This window comes from Neopelma chrysocephalum, unplaced genomic scaffold, assembly GCF_003984885.1.
Source record: "Neopelma chrysocephalum unplaced genomic scaffold, ASM398488v2 Primary Assembly neopelma1_59, whole genome shotgun sequence".
Taxonomy (NCBI): Eukaryota; Metazoa; Chordata; class Aves; order Passeriformes; family Pipridae; genus Neopelma; species Neopelma chrysocephalum.
The window spans coordinates 1,696,408-1,719,474 of record NW_020897714.1 but is presented as its reverse complement, the minus strand read 5'-3'; the positions used below and the strand labels follow the sequence as shown (position 1 = coordinate 1,719,474).

At 39.3% G+C, this 23,067-nt stretch overlaps 2 protein-coding genes across 6 annotated transcripts in view; both read right to left on the bottom strand.

Moving 5' to 3' along the window:
* Window positions 1-8,209, bottom strand: part of NUP107 (nucleoporin 107) — a 28,988-nt gene extending 20,779 nt beyond the window's left edge. The window contains exons 1-4 of one of the 3 annotated variants that reach the window (XM_027679724.1): window positions 8,193-8,209; window positions 6,900-6,985; window positions 5,163-5,252; window positions 216-331 (exon numbers count right to left, since the gene is read on the bottom strand). In XM_027679724.1, coding sequence (XP_027535525.1) covers window positions 216-331; window positions 5,163-5,252; window positions 6,900-6,945 — 252 coding nt within the window. In that variant the 5' untranslated portion in view covers window positions 6,946-6,985; window positions 8,193-8,209. Of the gene's footprint in view, window positions 1-215; window positions 332-5,162; window positions 5,253-6,899; window positions 6,986-7,593; window positions 7,669-7,724; window positions 7,903-8,192 lie in introns of those variants that run through there. The other 2 variants (XM_027679722.1, XM_027679723.1) reach the window with 2 other exon arrangements.
* A 5,540-nt stretch (window positions 8,210-13,749) lies between these two features.
* The window catches only part of RAP1B (RAP1B, member of RAS oncogene family), a 30,607-nt gene continuing 21,289 nt past the window's right edge, over window positions 13,750-23,067 (bottom strand). For 2 of the 3 annotated variants that reach the window (XM_027679666.1, XM_027679667.1), the window contains exons 4-8: window positions 22,313-22,369; window positions 20,740-20,880; window positions 18,555-18,698; window positions 16,785-16,900; window positions 13,750-15,367 (exon numbers count right to left, since the gene is read on the bottom strand). In XM_027679666.1, the coding sequence (XP_027535467.1) occupies window positions 16,814-16,900; window positions 18,555-18,698; window positions 20,740-20,880; window positions 22,313-22,369 (429 nt within the window). In that variant the 3' untranslated portion in view covers window positions 13,750-15,367; window positions 16,785-16,813. Of the gene's footprint in view, window positions 15,368-16,784; window positions 16,901-18,554; window positions 18,699-20,739; window positions 20,881-21,517; window positions 21,602-22,312; window positions 22,370-23,067 lie in introns of those variants that run through there. The other variant, XM_027679668.1, reaches the window with a different exon arrangement.

Below are 23,067 nucleotides of genomic sequence, written 5' to 3'. Positions count from 1 at the left end.
GGAAAGTCCTTAAAACCTCCTATTATTCCTCACTGCATCTTCTCAAAGAATAACACAGTAATAAATAACACCAGCAGCAAGCAGCAATAGTAGTACTAGGAAGCTTATACTACCCACAGTTTGTCCTTGGTGCAAACAACACAGAAACACTGTAAACTTGTAGTTTCTTTTGTTTCACAGGAACAAAAGAGAAAAAGATGCTCTAACCATCTTACCATTGACAGATTGCTGAAAAGCCCAGAAGTTGGTAGAATCAGAGGAGATTTCCCTCCTGTTCCCAGGATGGCAGACATATCTGATGGCTTCATGGAGCTCCGATGTAGTGCAGTACCTGAAAGAGAGAGGCTTATATGTGACACACTTTCAGTTACTACAGTTTATCTCTAGTCATTCTTTCTTGGAAAATCGTCTCCAAATCCTTAAAGCAAAAGACAACCACAAATCTGCTCTACCAAGCATTACATCTGCTCCAGATACTTCTGCACATCAACCCACTGCCTAGTGTTCCCAGGAATATCTAAGTCATGTAAACACTGCTTTGCAAGATAATAAATACCACATCCTATGACAACAGAGATATCCACCACAACAGACCTTCCTACAAACCAAACATCACAGAATTTCCATCAAGACAATAGCTACTTTGGTCTCCTTATCAATCACAAACAGCTTCAGAAGCCATCTAAAAATACTGATTGCATCAAGACAGTGACAGACAGGAGCTGTGTCAATAGTGGCAGAGGGAATGACATTTTGGTAGCCAATCTGGGGAGAGGAGTGCTTGTACAACTTTCAACAGCATTTCCTGGTAATAAGACAGCTTCAGTCAGCATTGAGATCACTAATATTTCCTTTTGGTCTCCTGAAATCCAAGGCATCGAAAAATGCCCACAACAGCATATACAACCCCAAAATAAAGGGCACGTCCTGGGTCTTCATCAGACTCCATCCAGTTTAGATGCAAAAGATCAAATGTCTATGGCACTTTTCTTTTTTTTTCCTCCAGTGCCTAAGGTAAACAGAACAGCAGAAGGTGCAGCCATCCTCTTGGAGCTTGATGGAAAACAAACTGGTTAGATGATGACAAAAAAGAGGAATTCCCAATATGAATGCCTGAATGATGACAAAATAAAGATGACAGGAAAAGACTGTGACAGGGAAAGGGGAAGTAAGCCCTGGTGATGACATGGAAATATAAGGAAGGGGCACGTTTCTTTATTTCAGCAACAACTAGTGAGGGAGGCTCTAAGAAGATTACAGACCTTTTCACAGTATGTTTAGCATCAAGTCAACACTAAGAACAACAATGCTGATACATAAGTAGCTTCTGCTCAAGAAGAAGGCTGATTTATTTATTTATCTTTGCTGCTGGCTGCCAAAATAGAAGCCAACACTAAACAAGAACAAGCAGGGGCTACACAGAACTTGGCAGGAACCTTGCGAAATCACGAAGACTCAGTCTCTCTGGAGCTTCATATCTTTGCACAAGTGCCAGTTACAGAAGAATCCCCAAACACGCTCCTAATAGGGGTCCACTGATGCAGAACTTGGGATGAGACTGGGAGGTTTTAGGGCAACCTGACCCTAGCCAGCATGTGTGGTTCCACAGCCTTTCTGTAAGGTGTGCTAATTTCTTCTTCTGCTAGTGGAGAGGGAATAATTAACTGATCCAACCAATAAATAAATATGCAGAAAGGTCAGCAACAAAATTAACCTGTCAGAAAAAGAACGATGGAAAAATATCCAAAGACACACTACAAAACAGACAATCTTGAAGAATCAGAAGCTACTGCAAAATCAAAAGAAGGTTGCAAAAAGAAGGAAACAACAAACTGCTCACTAAAGCAGAGAAACTGAAATGATACAAGACACATTCTTGTGCCAAACAATGAAAATGAAGCTCAAACACACTCTAAAAACTAAAGGGCAAAAATTCATTGTTAATCAGGAATAGCATAAGCAAATAACTTATGAACATAAATGCTGCCTGCTACTAGGTGGTTTTGTCCATTTTCAGAAATGTGTTTAACTGCAAAATCACAGAATCACCTTGTAGCTGAGTGTATTGGGTTTGCACAGCTAGGTTTTGGTAGTGAGGGTGACTTCTGTCAGAAGCTGCCAGAAGCTTCCCCCATGTCCAGCAGAGTCAATGCCAGCCAGCCCCAAGATGGACCCGCCGCTGGCTAAGGCTGAGCACCTCAGCAGTAGTGGTAGCACCTCTGGGATAACAGATTTAAGAGGGGAAAAAACTGCTGAGGGAACAGCAGCAGTAGAGGGAGGAGTGAGAAAATGTGAAAGCAACAACTCTGTAGAAACCAGGTGAGTGCAGAAGGAGGGACAAGAAGTGCTTCAGGCGCTGGAGCAGAGATTCCCCTGCAGCCTGTGGTGCAGCCCATGGTGAAACAGCTGCTGTCCCCCTGCAGCCTGTGGAGGTCAGCAGTGGAGGAGAGATTCACCTGCAGCCCATGGAGGACCCCACACCAAAGCAGGTGGATGCCCAAAGGAGGCTGTGACCCCGTGGGAAACCTATGCTGGAACAGGGTCCTGTCAGGATTTGTAGCCCTGGGGAGAAAGGAGCCCATGCAGGACCAGATCTGCTGGCAGGACTTGTGACCCTGCAGGGGACCCATGCTGGAGTGGAAGGGACCCACATTGGAGTACTTTGTAAAGAACTACAGCCCATGAGAAGGACTCACACTGGAGAAGTTCATGGAGGACTGTGTCCTGTGGGAGAAATCCCAAAATGGAGCAGGAGAAGAGTGTGAGGAGTCCTCCTCCTGAGGAAGAAGGAGCAGCAGAGATGATTTGTGATGAACCGATCACAGCTCCCTTTCCCTAATCCCCTGCACCACTGGCAGGGGAGGAGGTATAAAACATGTGAGTAAAGTTAGGCCTCAGAAGAGGGAAGGTGTTTTTAAGTTTGGGGTTTATTTCTCATTATTCTACTCTGATATGTTTGTTAATCAACTAATTTCCCCAAGTTGAGTCTGTTTTGCCTGTGGCAGTAATGGGTGAATGATCTCTCCCTGTCTTTATCTCTACCTGTGACTCTTTAATTACATTTTCTCCCCACCTTGTCCTGCCTGATGTGGGGAATCATAGAGCAGTTTGGTGAGCAGCTGGCATCCAGCCAGGATCAACCCACTACACTGAATTTGGAAGGAACCTCTGGAGATCATCTGCTCCAAGTCCCCTGCCCAAGGGTGTGTCAACTAGAAAAGGTTGCTCAGGACCTTGTCCAGTCAGCTCTCTCCAAGGACAGAGACTCCACAGACCATCTGGGTAACCAGTTCTAGCATTCAACCCCCATTACAGGAAAAAGGTTTTCTTATGTTTAAACAGAATTCCCTATATATGCTTTTGTGCCTATTGCCTCTTGTTTTTTCAATGGGCACAACCAAGAAGAGCCTGGCTCTCTTTTAACTCCCTCCCATCAAGTATTTATATACATTGACAAGATCCCCCAATCTCTTTCCCATAAACAATCCCAGCTCTTCTCAGTCTCTCCTGATATGTCAGATACTTCAATCCACTTATCAACTTTGTGGGCCTTCACTGGACCCATTACAGCATGTCCATGTCCTTCTTCTTATGAATTGCTATTAATTATGAAGTACGAGTGCTTAAGTACTTTAACTAAACAGTAAGAGAGCAAGCCCGCTATAGCAGAAGGAATTCTACCTGAAAGCCAATGTGGTTTCAGAGCCAACAGGATTACCACAGACATGGTATTTGTTCTCAGACAACTGCAAGAGAAGTGCAGGGAACAGAACAAAGGTCTCTACATAACCTTTGTTGACCTCACCAAGGGTTTCGATACTGAGCAGAAAAGGTCTATGGCAGATTTTGGAATGCTTAGGTTGTCCCCCCAAGTTCCTTAAAATGATCATCTTGCTTCATGAGAATCAGCACGGCCAAGTCAGATATGGCAATGCACTTTCTGAGCCCTTTCTAATAAAGAATGGTGTGAAACAAGGCTGCGTTCTCACACCAACCCTATTCACAGTCTTTTTCAGCATGATGCTCCAAAGGGCCACGGCAGACCTCGACGATCAGGATGGTATCTAAATTCGATATCGTACTGATGGAAGCCTATTCAACCTAAGGCGACTGAAAGTCCATACTAAGACCTTAAATTATCTTGTCCGGCAGCTGCTTTATGCTGATGACGCCACCCTCATCGCTCACACAGAAGCAGCTCTGCAGCGTTTAACATCCTGCTTTGCAGATGCTGCTGAGCTCTTTGGGCTGGAAGTCAGCTTAAGAAGACAGAAGTTCTCTATCAACCGGCACCTCAGGAAGTCTTCCATCATCCCCATATCATCATTGGCGAATCAGTGCTCAAATCAGTCCAGCAGTTTAATTACCTAGGTAGCCTCATCTCCTCAGATGGTGAGATTGACGGGGAGATAGACAACAGGTTAGCAAAGGCATACGGTGCTTTCGGAAACCTTTATAAAAGAGTTTGGCGTAATAAACACTTGAAGAAAAGTACAAAGATCAGTGTTTACAGAGCCATTGTGCTGTGTACTCTCTTATATGGATCTGAATTATGGGTCATCTACCGCCACCACCTGCAACTCCTAGAACGCTTCCATCAATGTTGCCTCCGTACAATCCTAAACATGCACTGATTATGTGACTAATACGTCTGTTCTAGAACAAGCAGCAGTCACAAGTATTGAGGCCATGTTGCTGAGAATGCAGCTGCGCTGGGCAGGACAGGTCTCAAGGATGGAGGACCACCACCTCCCTAAGATCTTGCTTTATGGTGAACTTGCCACTGGCTGCAGCAAGAGAGGAGCCCCGAAGAGGAGATACAAGGACTCCCTGAAGCAACATCTCAGCCTTGGCCATACTGATCAACACAACTGGTCTACTCTGGCCGCAAATCGGAAGGTCTGGAGACACACCATCTATAATGCTGCTGATGCTTTTGAGAAAGCACGCAGGATCACTCTCGAGGAGAAAAGACAACGCAGAAAGAATCGTGCCTTGCAGAATATACCACCTAAGGAGTCTTTCTGCTGTGCCTTTTGCAACCGGACGTGCCTATCTCATATTGGCCTCTTTAGCCACCAGCGCGCTTGTAACAAGGTAGAGCCCTCCCCAAATCTTCGTTTGCGAAGCCTAGCCTTGATGAAGAGAGCAAGCAGTCTTACCTGGCTGGTGAAGCAATGAATTAGGAGTTCGGGAAAGAAACTGGTTTCTGGGTGTCATGTTTCCAATAGTGTCATCCAGGGATGTGAGAACTGATTAACAAACAAGTTAAGAAACGCTCTCCTAAACATGCTTTTGGCTCTATTCTAAATGATTGTGACTACTTGGAAAGGAAAAATGTTATGGTAATTACACCTCTTTCAGAGTAAAACAAAAAGTCCCATTCATAAGCCTGAGCTAGGTCACAAAATGTTTCACCAGAACCTTAAGGCTGGAGGGCTAAAAGGGACACCACAAAGCAAAGTTCAGAAATATGAACAGAATAGGTCTGGGACTCCTCACAACTGCTCAGAGCAAAGAGAAACCTTATGCCCCATAAAGAGCTGCTTTATGCTACATCAACCATAACACAAAAATCTGAGTTTGAATAAATTGTTTAAAAAAGTTCTCTCTCAGTTCAAGGTGCTCTGTTGTACTACTTTTCTTCTTCCTGTCAGCAACTAGGTTTAGTGCTCTAGGTATGATTTACTAAGTAGTTGTACAAATGTTTCAGCAGCCTGCATTATTAGTGCCCAGGAACATCTGGATTCCTAGGCACAATGCAGTCAGGGCAAATATCTCACTAGCTTTATTTTACATGCAAAAACTAGAAAAAGCAGCAAATGTACTGGATTCTTTTGCTATTATAACCATAAAAATACCCTTATCTTAGTTGTCAAATTACATTGGGGGGGTTCCTTATTGTAAAAAAGTAGGGGGGAAAACTCTGTGGAAATTTAAATCTGTCTGTGCACTACTCTTGCTATTACAATGGATGGAAAGTTAAGATACGCTGAATCATCACTGGTAACACAATATCTGCAAAAGAGCATAGAGCCATAAATTAAGCTATAAGGAAGAAAACTCCTTTTTCTTTTCCAAAAACTCAGACATGGAATCAGCTATGGCTCACATAGTTCTCTGGGTGGACATCAACCTGAGTTCATATGCCCAAGAAAAACTATAAAACACCACACTATATAAAGATTATGGCACAAGTTTAGCAGACAGGCAATGCAATATCCGTGCAATCACATTTAACTCACAATCAAAATAATCAATCTACATATAGGCAAGAACAATCTCTTACTTTCCCCAAAATCTTTTGAATAATCTGTTCTGAGCCATCACTACAACAGTTTTGACATGGTTTGAGACTACAGTGTAAGAAAGAGAAGAGAGAGAGAAAATTCCATTCAGAGGAAATACTTTTGAGAAAAGGCAAAGAATTACATCTTTTGGCTTACTTTTAAGTTCTTCTGTAAAGGACAAGTAATGCACTATGTTGCTGAAAATGCAGTACTTTTCTAAATGAAACTCATCCAGATTTCCTAAATCACAGTCATTAATATCCCTCCCTACTAGTTTTTAGACATTGCAATTACGGTTTTGTTTTTGAACTTTTCTCCTTAATGCATGAAAATACCACACAGAAAAGAAAACTGACTAGAGTAGGGGAAAATATGAGACAGCTCAATAGCAGAATTTTGGCTGCAGAATACGTCAGAAGTCAGGTAACAATTTCACATTACATTCATATATTCTTCATTTTAAATGGGTATAAAGAGTTACTTACTGTATATTCAAAAACTATTCTCAACATGCTTAAAATCATAGCAGTAGTAAAAATATATACATCTGGTGAACACAGCAAGCAGCAGTTAAAAAGAAGACAAAAATTCTTTACAGAAAAAGGATACTAGAAACTCTTTTCTGAGAGCCTTGCTTACGTCCAGGTCTGACCATCTCTGCCTCGAGGGGGGATAAGATGTCTTCAAAACCATTTCTAGAAAACAGTAACAGAGACAGAAAGCAAGCAAGTGAATTCAAGCAGAACATAAGATGTTTTTGTTGCATCAAATTAACTCCACAACTAGGAAATTTAAAGTGTTAAGTCATCTCCAACTCTACTACTGATGTCCAGTTTCCTCTGCAGAACATCTAGCACTGCTTATCAGGTCAGGGAAACGACCTTTCCTGAAAACCCACACTTTGTTCCTTCTACGCGATAACAAACCTTTTTTTATCACTATTAAAAAGAAAAAAAAAAAGAAGAAAAAGGCTAGTAAGAGATGCAAGGTATGGAATTCAATTTTGAACTGAAAAATTAATTTGAAAGAACAGCATGATTTTTTCTTCGGATACACGCAATCACTACAGATTGGAAATATTCACGTGTCTTGCAGAAGGGAAAGAATCCGCTCCCAGTTACTCAGACGCGGAGGAGCCGCTCGCGGTGCGCTGTGAAAGCACCGCGGTGATGCCTAAGCAGGCCTGGCAAAGGCCTGGCCCCGCGATCCCCAAGCAATTCACGGGTCCTGGTTAATCCATAGGTATACTCAAGAAGCAGCAACCACGCTCCAAGCTCTCGGGTGACACAAAAGCCCCCGGTACCCTCAGCAGTCGCTCCCGCCCCGCTGCGTCCCGCAGCCCGCGCTGTGCGCACCCGCTCCGCTGGGGCCCGTGTCACACACGGCACAGCCCCGGGACGGGGCACCGCCCGCCCCGCGCCCCTCACCCCTCACCTCTCCATGGCAGCGGCCCCGGCCCGGCTCAGGCTTCCGGGCTCCAGCCTTCCCGCCTCCGCCAGCGCCGGCCCGCGCCCCGGAAGGACACGGCCGCCTTCCGCCCGCGCCGGGCGGGGCCGCCGCGCTGCCCGTGAGTTCCGCCGGCGTCGGGGACGGGGCACTGCCGACACCGAGCACCGCCGGCCCCGGAGCGGCTGCGCGGGGGCCAGACAGGCCGTGGTGGGGACGAGCAGTAGCGGCGAGACCTGCCCGCCCACCACTGCCCGGCCTAAGGCTGCTTTCCTCTGTCAGTCCCCGGCATCCCGCGTTAAGGGACAGAGCTTAGAAAAACCCCGTATTTAAAAAGTGTCTGGTGCTATTTGCACCAGGGAAGGGCTCATCAGACGGGCAGAATGTTTTATACATACAGCTAAGGCAGTCTGCGTCCGAGCCTTGGCAAAGACGAGTTTGTTTTCACCGACTTACAAATCCGTGTCTGTTTCTCTCCCGTTTCTCCCCGTGTAACTCAGACTGCTGGCACCAGCTTTAAGGGGTAAAGTAACTATCACGCAGGACCACTCACACCCTACCTGCATGGACAAACTTATGAAACAAAGTTATGAAACTACCTCTCCCTTCCCAAAATGAATTTTGCCTACTTTTTTAACTACAGAAAAGCACTGTTACTACTCTATCAGTACAAACGAGCCTGCTACTGACTGTACTTCATTTACTTGTGCTCTAGGACAAGGAAAGCCATCCAAACACACTTGGAAGTACTTGGGTAAATTTAGGGCTACAGCTACAGTGGGGTACTTTGAGCAAATTATATGTTAACATTCCTCAGAAGGATACATCTGACAGTGGCTGCAAAAGACAGCAGAACTGCAAGACGTGAAGTCCCACAACTTGCTTAAGATGCTGATAAAATGCCGTGGCACCCAAGCCTGCGGTCTCACTGAGCTGGCAGAGAGCCTAACTTCAGGCAGCTTCACAAGAAGAAAGCTGATGAAGACTGGGTATATGCAGAAACACAAGCGAGCAGAAGACCTATAGAGTGGATTAGTCACACAGGAAATGTGATTTTGGATTTAAAGAAAATAAATATATGAAGATGCCCTTCTCTCTAGTAGACTACCTTGAAAGCACAAGCAAAGGCAACAACCTTCATTATAACAGAAAAATAAAAGAGCACTAGAGGACTATTCTAGCCTAATTCAGTACTACATATTTAATAGAATTTATCTCTCAACACATCCTCCTGAAACAGTGTAGCCTTATTGTCTCTGTAGTGCAGTGGCTAATTTAGAGTAATGCACAAATTAGTATCTGGTTCAATTGTTTGCCAACAACTCACACACTCAGGGCAGAGAAGCATAAACGAATGAGAAATGTAACCATGAAAGAGAATATGCTTCCTTTGTGTGCTCTCTCAGGTTTGCCCAAAGCAATGACAGATGAGAATAAAGCAAAATATATATGGGTGAAGGGAAATTAAGAGGGCAGCATGCATGCTTTTGAAAAAACCCAAACCAAACAAACCTGTTAAAAGTATATAAAAGATGGGAGGCCTTGAGAGAACTTCTCTTAGTATGTACAGCCTCTCTAAGTACAGAATAGGGAAACACCTTAGAGGCTCCAGTAAGGGGACAATATGGGGGGAACAGGGTAAAAACCTGAAGGTGTGTTTTCAGGCAGTACTTTTTGACTGGCATCCTACTTCACATTTATCTACTGAAAGGGAAAGGAAAAAGGAGAGAAAAAAAAAAACAACTGACAGTTTCATGCAAGCATGTTATGCTTCCAAGAAGCAGAAGAGAATGCAAAATTTTCATTCAGTGATATAAAGGACTCTGAATTCAAATTTATAATTAAAAATTACATCTCCATCTTAAGTTTCACATATTTGCATCAACACTGATCTTAACTGCAGTTTTGTTACCAGAATATCAGGGGAGGTAGCAATGTTCCCTACTTAGAGGCAGGACAACCAAAGCAAGCCCAGCAGCTAGCATCACTAACACAGACACCTGGCACGTGTATTGTCAATGCTTAAGGTTCCTCTGCTCTCATCCAGCTTTCTATGAAGTTAACAAAGTCTACAGGATGTACTAGGTTAATTTTGACATAATATATCCTGAACTTTAAACAAGTAAACTCAAAACTCCAGTTACCTTTCAACAAAATATGTTTGAAGACAGCTCATGAATCAAATAAATTGCACCAATATATTGCAAATAAATTGCTCCAATATATATGACATCTGCATGTATAAAATTGTAATTTTAATTCAGAAGTACCAAAAGCAAGAGCTCAAAGTTCATGTGCAATATGGGACAGCAGCACAACTGCATTCAGTACAAAGAAAACTACGGAACGTACGCTATACCCTGCCTTTTTGTAAGAGAAGGAAAAAAGCTCATGGTTTAGCCCATCTTTCCTTAGTTGAAACACGTTCCTGGAAGTGTGTAATTCTTCACTTTTTTATTTAAAAGCAAGGAAACCTTTTTTTAAAATCAATCTCAAGCATTTAACTAAAGTGTTCATGTAATTGCTTAGTATTTAAATACCTGTGTTGAGACTCAAAATGTTCTCTCAGGGTCTTACCTAAACAAATTGATTCCCATGCCTACTTCTATTGAGGCAGTTCAGCCAAACCCCCTTTTTATTGAAAAGGAAAGAGACAAATTTGTAACTTTCATTTTATTTGTGTATGAAAATCATGACAGTACTGCCAAGGGTCTTTGTTGCTATTGGGCGTGTTACAAGCAGTAAACCCAGTTTATGAGAGCTGGGACTTCACATGTAGATTTTGTACTTAGTATGGGAGTGAAGCTACTGACTTCACCCTGCTAGATTTGGAAGTACTAGGTAAAAATGCCACATAGTATAAAAAGGTAAAGTATAGTGATGAAAGAAGGAACTAACTTCCACTATAGTTTCACTCACTAACCAAGACTGCAGAAATGTCCCATCGCTTCCAGTTTATGGTAGTCAAAAGACATTTTGTGAATTAATTAGAAATGACAGTGTTTTTCAAAAGAAGTAGTTCACCCCAGCCACCACCTCAAAGAAAAGAAGCCCTGGTAGTAGTGACCTTTCTTAAAACAATGAAGCTGTGGAGCTTGTTGTACAGCAGAACTAGTATCTCTTGAGACTAAAGTGAGGCCAGTGCAATTACGAAGACATTCCTTTCTCCATTTGAAAATCTCTCCCTAAAGAGCAAATTTCTCCCTAAAGAACAACTCCTTGAAAACAGGAAGCCACTCTCTCCTTGATGATTCAAACTTCTGAAAATAAACGGCTTTGGAAGGTATTTAAATAAAGCAAACAAACAACCCCCCAAAAAACACAAACACATAAAAAAAGCAGCAAAATCCACATTCATCTGTTGTTTGAAGCCCAGATATTGCAACACTGAGAACAAAATCAAGACTACAAAACAACTTTGTTTACGATTCCACACTAAGAATGTAAAGTTTTCCACAAATATAAGCATCTTTCCCGAGTTTACTTCATAGAACAGAGAATGTAAATTAGGTTTTAGGAATCCTCAACTTGTTCATAAACCTTTCAAAGAAAAGCATAAGGTGCTTGAGATTCAAAGTAAGAACCTAATTTGATTAAGAGCTCTGCTACTCTAATGCTACCTTAGCAAACAGCTTACAACTGCATTTTGTTACATATTTGATCAACTTGTTATTTGCTTTCATTCTCCTTCCCATACACAGGCAAAATAAAAGCTATAAATTGAAGTATAGTCTGATGCCATTGGGATAGCAGTTTCAAATCGAACAAAAAGCTTTCTGTCTACACTGATGCTTGGCTGCATCATCAGATTACAATTCAAAAAATGCTACAGACAGCAGTACATTGACTATTTTTGACCATTCACATTTCTATTGTTGATATGTCTAAACTGAAGCCTACCTAGAACTAGTACAGTACTGTGGCCAAATCTCTCCCCCTTTAAGTTATTTCCAAAACTGGCAAAGATAAGAAAACTTCGGAAAAAAACCCAAGCAGTTTGATTCCAAACTCCTCCCATCTCTCATTTCTAGCATCACAGTATCAGTACATCTTATGAACAAATGTAATATTTAACTCTACAATACTTTCCCAGAAGTTAAGTTCTCTTATGCAGGAGAGCAGTAGTAGTTTGAGCTTACAGGTAGTTCACTTGGACATGTTAAAGCATCTTCCAATGTCTCAAAATAGTCTTCTATTAGGAAAGTAGCATTCACTTCACAGAATAATTTGAGAATGAAAAAGGGCACTAGGAACAAGGGTAAGGTATAAGAGGAAATTTATACTGCAATGAAAGAGTCCTAATATGAAGAGTGCAATTCCATTAATTTTTTTGTATTTCAAGACATAAACATTACTTTTTCCATAAAAGGGTCAGACTTTAAATATTGACATATACCAGTTTCAGATTAAGGAGGAAATAAAGCAGTCACAACCTTTGTGTGCACTGTAAGCATAAGCTAACTTTACAAGCAGTAACACATGGGTACTAACACCGAATTTGCAAAAATTACTGCATTAGTTCTCTAAATGTGAATTATGCATATTTTCATCCAAAGCTTTATGAAAAGTGTTCTGCTTCTGTACAGGTAGTTCAAGCGTGAACTTCTTAAGCACTGGTACACAAAACAATTAGCTTGAAGATATGTCAAAGTTCATTCAAGAATTTCAGCAGACAGGATTCTTTTCTAGAATTGGTAACTGCTTACATAGTTCCAATTCCTGTGGGGAACTGGATGTTCACTTCCTCAGTGGGAACAGCTCCTTATGCCACACTTATTTAGATATGAAGAGAATTTCCATGTTTTACTTTACACTTCACGTCCATCATTTCCTTAGCATCATTCTGTCATGCATCTTCCCTTTAACAACCAGGACACTGCTCCCTTGAATCTTGCCTATGTTTTCAAGGAGAAAAATACTGGGGTTTAGGTATTACCTGTGTTATGATGTCCCAGCTTTCCAAATCTGACCTAAGTTCTAAATACAGGGGTTGTGAAGTAAGGGGGGGAACATATTTCACTTTTTTGAGCACAATCTTTAGATGTTAAAGCCCAGAGATTCTGAAAATTTTACTTCCTCAGGATTTGATCCAACTGAATACCTCTACTACTGAGGAACAGAACAGCCAAGAACGTTTCGGTACAGAGCCTTTCAGGACAAAGCCTGATGTTCCCTGTAAATGGTATTCTTTGGCCAGACACTTGAGACCAGACCAGGGCTCCCTCTCTGATGTTCTCAAAGAATTTTCTCTCACTCTCGCCCAGTGCCATCTGTACAGCTTACTGGAAAAGAAACACATTAAAAAGACTGATAAAAGGACAACTGAGACATAAAAGTGTTATAAGACCCGAATAAGCAGAGGATGAAAATGAAGGGAGGAAAAACACTGATTAGCTCATCAAGGAAGAAGGTAGGTACCTAGTGAAAAAAGAACTGGAGCATCCAGTGCTCTGGTCTCATCTACTCTGGGGACCATGCAGGATGCCGAGTGCAACAGTGATATTTACAGGGATCATCACATCTTCTGGTTTCTAATGATAAGTGAAAAGGAATTTCAGTCTTAACTCTGGTTCTGCACAGGCGGAAGTGTGTTACCTCCATTAAACAATGGTGATGGACTGATGAAATTACTAGCCACAAGGATCAGCTGGGCTCCTTAATTCACTTTAGGCAATGTAAACTATCTCAAAGCTTATTGGTATTAACTAACCTAATCTGATTGAATTTGCAGGAATGGATGCGAACAAGCTCTGATAATTCTGTGCCAGAGTAATAGGAGGCACTAAGTATTTGGGTGTGACATAAATTTTTAGCAGCACAGCCAAAAATCAGGAAATCATCTACAGTCCCCACATTCCAGTTCTCAGTCCAACAATGTTAACAGATATTTCAAGTCTGCAAAATTCTACACTCAATACTGCAAGAATGCTCTTCTGCAGATTTCTGTGAAACCAAACAAATATGGTTTAATCATGCAGAAAAATCATATTGTCTCCCAAGATAATTTTTTTTGGAGTTACACTAAGTAAATTTTAACAATTCAATTCTGACAATTCTTCCTGGAAAGAAGGAAAATAGCAGGTAACATATTTTTAAGTATCCAAAATAGCCACTGGTAGTCTAACCTCTGAAGACAGGTATTTTTCTATTAGACTCTTTGTTACACCTTGGAATATTCCAAGTCAAGAACTAAGTAGGATTTAATTCAGTTAGAAATTCATCCACCCTAATATATGGGATACAAGAAATATCTATGGCAAGTATTTGTCAGAAGACAAAGTCATAAGGGTTCCTTTTCATTCTAAGATGTATGAATCTGCACTGTGTAAGAGATTTAAAAATCAGTATTTACTAGTTCTACTAAACCACAAAACATTCAAGTAGTATAACTGTAATGCAAGCCCTTGCATGGCAATCCAAATTTATTGAACTACTGATGCTAAGTCATACAAAATTGCACCACTTTTAATTAAGGCTTTTAGTTTACATTTGGCCACCTCAAAGCAGTTGTAACATTAGGTTGGTCAATTTAAATACTGTGGCTCCCTGTTGGATATACACACAATCTTTACACCCAAACGTTAATGCATACAAAGCAACAAGGCATTGTTAAATAAATCAGCAAAAGTTAATTACTGCAACTTAGGCCCTGTGACCAATTACACATGATTAAAATTACTTCCCACATTCACATCCACAGTACTCTTCCACCATTTAACATCTCAACCAAAACGTTACACATGTAAAACAATCACTAACAGGCAAAAGTACTAAACCTGTATATTTGGTATTGCAAATACACTTATGCATGAGCAAGCAAGGGAATCACAGTGAGAATCTACAGCTGCAGAAGCCCAAAAATGATTTACAAAAAATTGTTAAATCATTAAAAAATTGTTTTTAAAATATACACTTCTTGTTGTAGACCCCCACTGTACACACAACTATAAACATTGTTCCCTATGTAAACAAGGAAAAGGAAACATACAATAAAAGGTTGAAAAGTCTGGACATTTCCTTCCCAACAGATATTAAAGGCCATGTCTTTAGTCAGACGCTATACTGAAAGGACTCTTAAAGACTAGGTCACTGTCTCCACAGGTTTTTCCTAAAATTAAAAAACTATATAGCCGTTGTGTTAATCAAAGCGCTTTTGTACAATACGATGATGATGATGATGATCCTGTATTTCTTTAAAAAAGTTACAATAAGCTACAAATACCGATGAAGCAAAGTTATCTGGAGTAGTCTATATAGGAGCTCTTTGGACTTTCTTTTATTATGCTAAAATAGTGGTGCTTTTAGGATTTACATTATTGTACTCTCCAATAGAAAGTGGGGATTGTTGAAGTATACAGTACACAGTTTTCATACATGTACAACATTGGTGGATGAACAATGTCTCTTATCAGTAATACTGGATGTAGGCTCTGGTTTTACCAGTTGCATACATAGAATATTTAGAAGTAAAAATCTCTCATGACACTGGAAAGTGATTAGAATGTGCAAACTGATGTAGCTTTCATCCATTTCTTAAAGGGTACCACCACAGGAAAGTCCATTTAAGATGTTGGTAGGTTTAATAAAGTTGGAATGCTGGCACTGTTGAATTGGGCAACAGTTCTTCAGACCTGTAACAACAAAACAAGGGGTTAGTATTAAGAACAACTATTCGTCCTTGCTCTTTACAACCAAAGCAGGAACTAGCAAAGTTCATAGCAAACACAGAAAACAACCTTATCACTTCTCCTCAACTAATGTAATTCCTACTGTACATATACAAATAACATACTATCTCAATTATTATCCTAACTGGATTAGGATACATGTAGTAATCCAAGCTGAGTTGTGGAAGTAATATTTGACTGGGGAGCCTAGTTTTGCTTCCTGTATGACAGTTCCCATGGCTTTAAAAACAGAAACACAACTGAAGGATCAAAGCCCCTGAATCAAAAGTCCTGTTATGTAAACAAAGCAACCATTTCTGCCACTCTCAGCTAATGTTTGGAACCCTCTCAGTTTTACATTGATCAAAGTTGTTCAAATTAAGGAATTTTTAATTTATCAAAAGGAATTAAACACAGCACTATCTGATAAGTAATAAAAGCCTGCAATTTCTGACAGTGAGATGTCCTACCAGGGTCCTCCAGTATCTCAAATAGCTCTATCAGATAACAAAATAACAGATCATAGTACTGAAGCAACTGAACCACCACATGTTCAATAAAACTGAAGGAAAGGGAGATAACAGGCAACTTGCATGATGTCAGGTCAATCAAGACAGACCATCAATCTGCCAATACTAAGGCTTGCAGATGAAAAGAGGAAAACAACCTGCCCAAGAACAAGTTGCAGAAAAAAATTCATGCCTGCTGACTAACTTCTGAAAAGGCTTGCTTAAAGAATGGGGTGGAGCTTCCTTGATCCTTCAGCAGCCTTGAGTACAGATTAAGTCATGTAGAACTTTAGCTAACTGAAAACAAGAAGTTGATCTAGTAAACAATAGCTCCAGGTCAAATATGTGCAGTGTTACAATGCTCGCTTCACCTCTCTCTTCCAAATGTACCAATTACAATGCAGCCTCCAAAATACCCATACAGTCTCAAGAAAGGAAGCAAAATTCCTATGACACCACAGAAGCATATGCATGCAGGAGTTCAAAGCAGGAAGTGACACTTTAGCATGCAAACTGCAATACTGTACCATGTGCATTCCTGATAATTGAGCTCTTGCAGCATATTCTACCAGGCTTCAAAAAATAAAACTGTTTCCAAAAGCTAAAACTCAAAAGTATCAAAACACTGTTAATTTGAGCTCTCCCAACACCTTAAAGTTTGAAAAAAATTTTGATACTAATGTGAACAGTGTGTCTTGCACATATTTGTAGTTCTGACTTTGAAATGGCAAAATAAAGACCATAAACATTTCTATGATAATGTAAATCAATAATTTTCAATGCTGTTCTGCATCAACAGCTACCACAGCTGTTTAGGGTTTTTTGTTTGTTGTTTTGTTTTTAATAGCCAACAGAAAATTTAAAATGTTTACCTGGCTCAGAGCTACAGTACAGTTATGTATTAAAGTAGCTGACATGATGACTTTTTGCGTGCTTTTCCAGGCACTGGAGTTTTTCTGTTAATTTGTCGCACAAGGTCATAAAAGATCTGAGAAGACAAAAATCAGTTGGGTTATTAAAATTAAAGAGGTTTCTCTTACAACCTTAAGCCTTGAATCTTCACACATAATGTACTCACATGCTCAAGAACCCCTCTAAATATTTAGTTATCACAAAGCTAGAAAGTTAAATTGTATACTTAATTAATAACTGTTTGGTTTTTTTTCTTGTTTAAGATAATTGTCTGCCAAGGGTTTTCCACTTTCAGTGAAGCAAATTGGAAAGGCATCTATAATCTGCAGCCATTTAATCTCTGGGTCAAATTAATCTGAATTCACATGAAAAATGCCACAGTGATCAACTACTACATGGTATTATTTTGCAGTTCAGCACTGAGGTCAAGAAACAGATCACAGCTTTCTCCTAACTCAAATCACTCTAAGGATATTATTCCAGATACTTTAAAATACTAGTATCTAAGGAATCAATTCAGCATCCCTAGAACTACAGCATGACAAAGTGTAACATTTCTCAGAGAAGTAACTCATGTATGGGACTCTCACACTTTTGAGTTTCCCAGAATTCTAATGAGAACATAATTTTTTTGAAACATTATTTTAAGAAAAGTCCACATACTACAATTCAACAGCATCTGTTTCATTCATAATTGACGTTGTTCCAATTATTTCCATATTTCCTAAACTAAGAAAGTCCTTGTACTAATGCCATCCTAGTAGTTTCTTAAGCACTGGCTGTAAAGCAGCAAAATGCTCCAACAAGGGCTTATAGTATTTGATGGAAGTTCTAGTTTATTAAACATATGACTTTTATACAGTTAGGGTGATTAATTTATATTTCAGAAAAAGTGAATAGTTTCCAGAAGTTCCCAACTAATTAAACACACATTACTTATTTTAAAAATGAGCTGCACTGAAAACCGCCATACTCTTTTGATTACTTGCAAGTCTTGCACAGAGGCCCTTTCAACTCGACTGATGCTGCCAACGTTTTCCACACAACCTAATGAACTGTGGGGCGTATCATAAAATTCAAGCTATTCCAGAAATGTAAATACTAACACAGCTTCTTTTTCTAAAACTTTTGTATCCCATTCTTTATGCTGGCACTTCCCCCAGATAAAAAGGCATGCGTTATGGCAAGTCCCCAAAATGCATGCATTTGATCAATCATCTAGCTCCTGTTAACAAGTAGATACATTGTAGAGAGGCTTTTGCCTCCCTTTTTCTGTACAGAGCAGTTAATTTTAACAAAACCTTTAAGAGTTTTTGTTCTTACCATCTTAAATAATTTAACACCAAATAACTTAAATCAAACTAGTTTTAATGACTTAACTCTCTTAAAGGTCTTTAAAAAATAGTTTAGCAATACAGTCTCAGTTGATAAAAATTATATCAACTAGGGAATGGAACATGAAAAAATTATTTATTCTAAATTCATATGAATATAATTTGAGAACCAATTACACTAAAATTAATATATTTGAAAAAAATCCCGTCAAATCATAAAATAAATATATCCCTTAACATACACATCTCACAATAGCAGGGTACAGTATTGTCCATTATAGTGGATGTTATTCATGATTTTCTTACTTTTTCCTTGACAATGTAAATGTTTGGTTACCAGAGTGTCCCATCCTTGCCTCCTTGCTACCCCTCCCCGACATAGGTAATGTGCCTTACCTCATTAACATTTATCTTTGATTTTGCAGAAGACTCTAAGAACGCACAGTTATTCCATTGCCTTGCTAGGTTCTGACCTTGTTCCTTTCCCACAACTCTTTCATCTTCCAAGTCACACTTATTGCCAACCAGAATCATAGGCACCTAAAAAACAATTTAATGTCAGCAAAGAAATAATTAAAATTTTAGGAAGGCATCATGTAAATGCACACCTAAAACCCTATCTGAATCCTTAAAGGATCCTGACTTTCAGAATAATCAAGCTCTGGTCTAACTGCAACTTAAGTTTACAGTTGTGTGACCCTTTAATCCTCAAGTGACTGTACTTTTTGCCTGCTTTTGACAGGGTAGTGGAGGGGAATGATTTGAGGATTCAGAACACAGCCAACTGAGCAAATTTCATGTTTTCTATATGACTTACTGAGATTTAATTTCTAGACGTTTAAGGCATCAAGAAGTCTACTGAAGAATTTGCTACAAAATTCTTACATGTTTAGAAATTCTGGAAACAGCGTACTGGAAACATGCTACTGTACTGGTAGCACGATGAAGGATGCTAAAGCTCCTTTCACCATTCCTCTACTTTCAGCATATCAGCATACCTTTAGAGAGCAGTTTGCGCACACAGTTCTTATTAGCAAGGTAATGCATACAGAGAAAAAAAACATGCTACCTTATCCAAATTACCAACTACAGAAAACACTGATTTAACCTTTGTGTCAAGAAAAGGCAATTATCCAAATTTTTTTTTCTTTTACTATTTTAAGGACATAGCTAAGTTCCTCACAGATTCAAGTGTCAAAAAAAGGTTTATAAAATTACAACTATTTTTTTTTTAATTTTCCCCCACCAAGAAAGCAAGTCATGCCTAAGCTTTGGCACCCGAAAAACTTTTTCTGTGAATTTTGATGGAAACTGAAGTTGCAGCAACTTGAAGCTCATTATCTTTCTGCTTATACTAAGGAGGGCCTTTTGAGACTGAGGGGAGTGTTCTGAAATGAAATACAATTCCAAGGAAATACTACCAAAATACTATGAAAGAAAGCTATTACGCTAATCAGCATAAATATACCACGTAAAGTAAGATTTTAAATATAATCCCATTTATCTCGATTTAAGTGTACAAAATAATTTCATGCTAAACAAGGCTATAACTTGGTAGGTTGTGGATGGGAAAGGCACATGCAACTTAAATACTAGCCTTTTGAGAAACATTTGTGATAATGGGTAATAAGTGACTTCTAGAAGAAATCTGCTGAACATAGACAAGACCTGCAAACACTTATTGTCAAGAAAGTGCAGGGTTGTTTGTATTGCAGAAGTCATAATGCACTTCCGTGAAGCTCAAATGTTTAATACATTCTGTGTCTGCTGTCAGCAGACACATATGCAGATAGATGCAGTAAGGAAAGCATCAAAGTTTGCATAAACACAGTTTAAATGAGATGAGCACACTTAAAAACTGTTCATTGCTTAAATTTTTCTTCAGGAAGGAAGTTATTCTGCCTGAAAGCTATAAGTTACAAGGTGTTTCTGTTACGAATGCATTCTTACTGCTGTTTCACATTTGAAATACCTCTTTCCTTTATTAGGGGACTGAGTATTCACTTCCTTCAACTGTTGTAAGGGGTTTTTAATCATTTATAAAATGTAAGGTTTTAGCCTCACTTTATAGCTTTAATAATGCTAAGAGATGCATATAGAAATTGCATGGAAATAGGATGACCAAACAACTGCAAGCAGACAAAATATAAAAGCTGCATAACGCGCAAATTTAAAGCTTACAATACTGTCTTCTGTGAGAACTTAAAATTTTGTGCTTTTAGAATACCATAAACAGTAGGGATATTGAAGAGAAAAACTCTAGGTGTTTTTAAACCTCCATTGATAAGAATTAAGAGAACAATAGAGTTGCTTTAGAAATGCTTGCTGCAGTACTGGTGAATAAGGTTATAAACAGTTTCAAATACAGTATTTTAAAGGAAGAGATGAAGCAATTCTCTATATAACACATGATGAATTACAATTTCTCCAGTTTACCTTACAAGTTGCATTTCTGCACTACACATCTACGGGTTGATACATCTCTTAATTTAAAGCTTGGAAGCCATCTGACCACAGTGTGTATACACTGCAACATCTGTAATGAAAACTCTAAGTATTAAGAATTTTTAGAGATGCTTACATCATCAGTGTCTTTGACTCGAAGAATCTGTTCTCTTAGATCCTGTAAATCATTAAATGTGGACTGTGCTGTGATGGAATATACTAATGCAAAACCTTGTCCATTTTTCATGTATAGATCTCTCATTGCTGTAAACTGTTCCTGTAATTAAAAAAGATACAGATGTTGCATTCAATTTGTACTTTCCTTGCACAGACTGCTACAAACTTAATGTCACAAATGGATCACAAGTACAATGCATTTGTGCCCCTTCCCTTCCCTGTTAAACTGACCGCTATAGTCAAACAGTGGTTTGACTATAAGCACTATAGTAAACAGAACTGCTTTTAAAGAAATCTGAAGTTTGGAACACTATCTGGGGTGGCTGAGCAACATCTAGATATTGCCAACAGCCATAACCTGGGAAGAAAAGTCACAGAAACTAGAGTAATTTCATGGGAGAAAAGTACAGTAGAAGATACAGTGTAATCTGTAGATTACAGAAGTTACATTCCTCCCAAATATCTCCTTACATACCAACTTTTTCTCCATCACCCAACAGTTCCTTAAAATTGATCATAAAGTATATGCATCCCTTTTCAGTCTCCATTTTTTAGTCTAGGCACTTTTCTATTTTAAATTCCACTGTAATTTCCAAGGAGATGGACTAGAGGATGGAGACACTCAATAGAATTGTCATATTTTCTTGACTTCAGTGACAACTACGATTTTGCATATAAAGACTCACTGGTGCACTGCAGAGGAGCACCAGGACTTCTCCCTGTTTGAAAACTCTTACCAGTATGACTGTGGAATAGCATTTGCCTTTCTTGCTTTTGTGACTTGGCTATCTGGTGCCTGATCAGTCACTCTCTGTCCCTCCCTGTATGTCAGATAAAAAGTGCGATTTATTTCTAGAAAACAGCCACTCCATCCGTCTGTATTTTTGTAGAGTATTCATCTAATATGGAATTTAAATAAGCCATTATTCGACCAGATTACTATTACAGTTCAGAGAACACATGTTAAACTCCAAGGGTCTCCAGCTTAAGCTCACTGGAATCAATGAAGGAAACAACTGGTTTCAAAAGTTCTGGAACTAGTCAGAGAAAAACCTGAGCAGTATGCAAAGGGTCAGCATAAACCTTGTGCTTTGAGCTCCTATAAGCTGACTAAAGCAATACTATTTTTATCCCAATGTCACAGTATATCTCACACACAAAACAAAAAGGAGATGAGAAAGACTCTATTCTCTACAGCAACAGAAATCAAACCTGAGTAGCCAGTGGGCCTAAATTTTCTCTGGGCAATATAAACTTAAGACAGGAGCAAAATCTCTTTGAAAATACTCAATCTCATGTTTCCCCTATTACAGAACATAAGTTCAAAGGAAATGCAATTTATTTTCTGCTGCAATACTCAAGTATTTTTAAAATACTAGTATGTTAAAGGACACCCTCTAATCCAATGAATGCACTGACCACAGTTACTCTTTAGAAAATGGGGAAAGAAACCCATCACCATTTATATCCCTATAGCTTTTGATAGTTTTAACACTGTACGTCAATATTTAGGAAAGTTCCTTTTTACATACCGTTCCTGCAGTATCTAAGATTTCAAGCATACACTGTTGTGCATCTACTTCAACTTGCTGTCGAGAGAGAAAGATCAGTTGGTTAGAATTTTTCCTCTTGCAACTCTCCTCTCCAAAGACATCAGAAATTGCGTGATTTTTATAAGCAAATTCATAATGCATAAAGCAACATAATGGCTTAAGAAGTTTGAAAACAGCAGGAAGAAGCCTTTCAAAGAACCCCAGTGACATTTTCAAATGCAGCATCAGCAGCCAAGTACCACTTTGCAAAGTGATTAGGGATTTTTGATTATTTAAAAGGAGGCTGCTAAATTTGTAATGATGGTTATCAGCAACTAGCATAACTAATTTCCACTTGTTTCTGTGATCATCACAGATTGCAAGAGAAGTACAACTGAAAGCTAGAAAGTTGAATTGTCATCTAATGCTCCAATAGTAATTTACATCAACAGGAGTATAAGTAGTTCATGGCAAACAATTAAACAAGAACCACTAAGAGTGGTGTCACCAAAACAAGCCTTCAGGAACACTAATTAGAAAACTACCCAGCTTAGAAAAGTTTGCAATAAATAGAAGGTTTAAGAAGGTGGATCAGTTTCTATATCAATTCCAGAGTTTCTTTATCTAGTTTCTACCTCAAAGAAATGGCTGTGAGGCTAGCAAGAGACATGAAAGTGTCTTCAAGCTGTTTCAAGCAGGCTACCCACATTTTTTTTTTCAAGCTGTTGGTACACTTTCCTTGCTTCCATTTACAT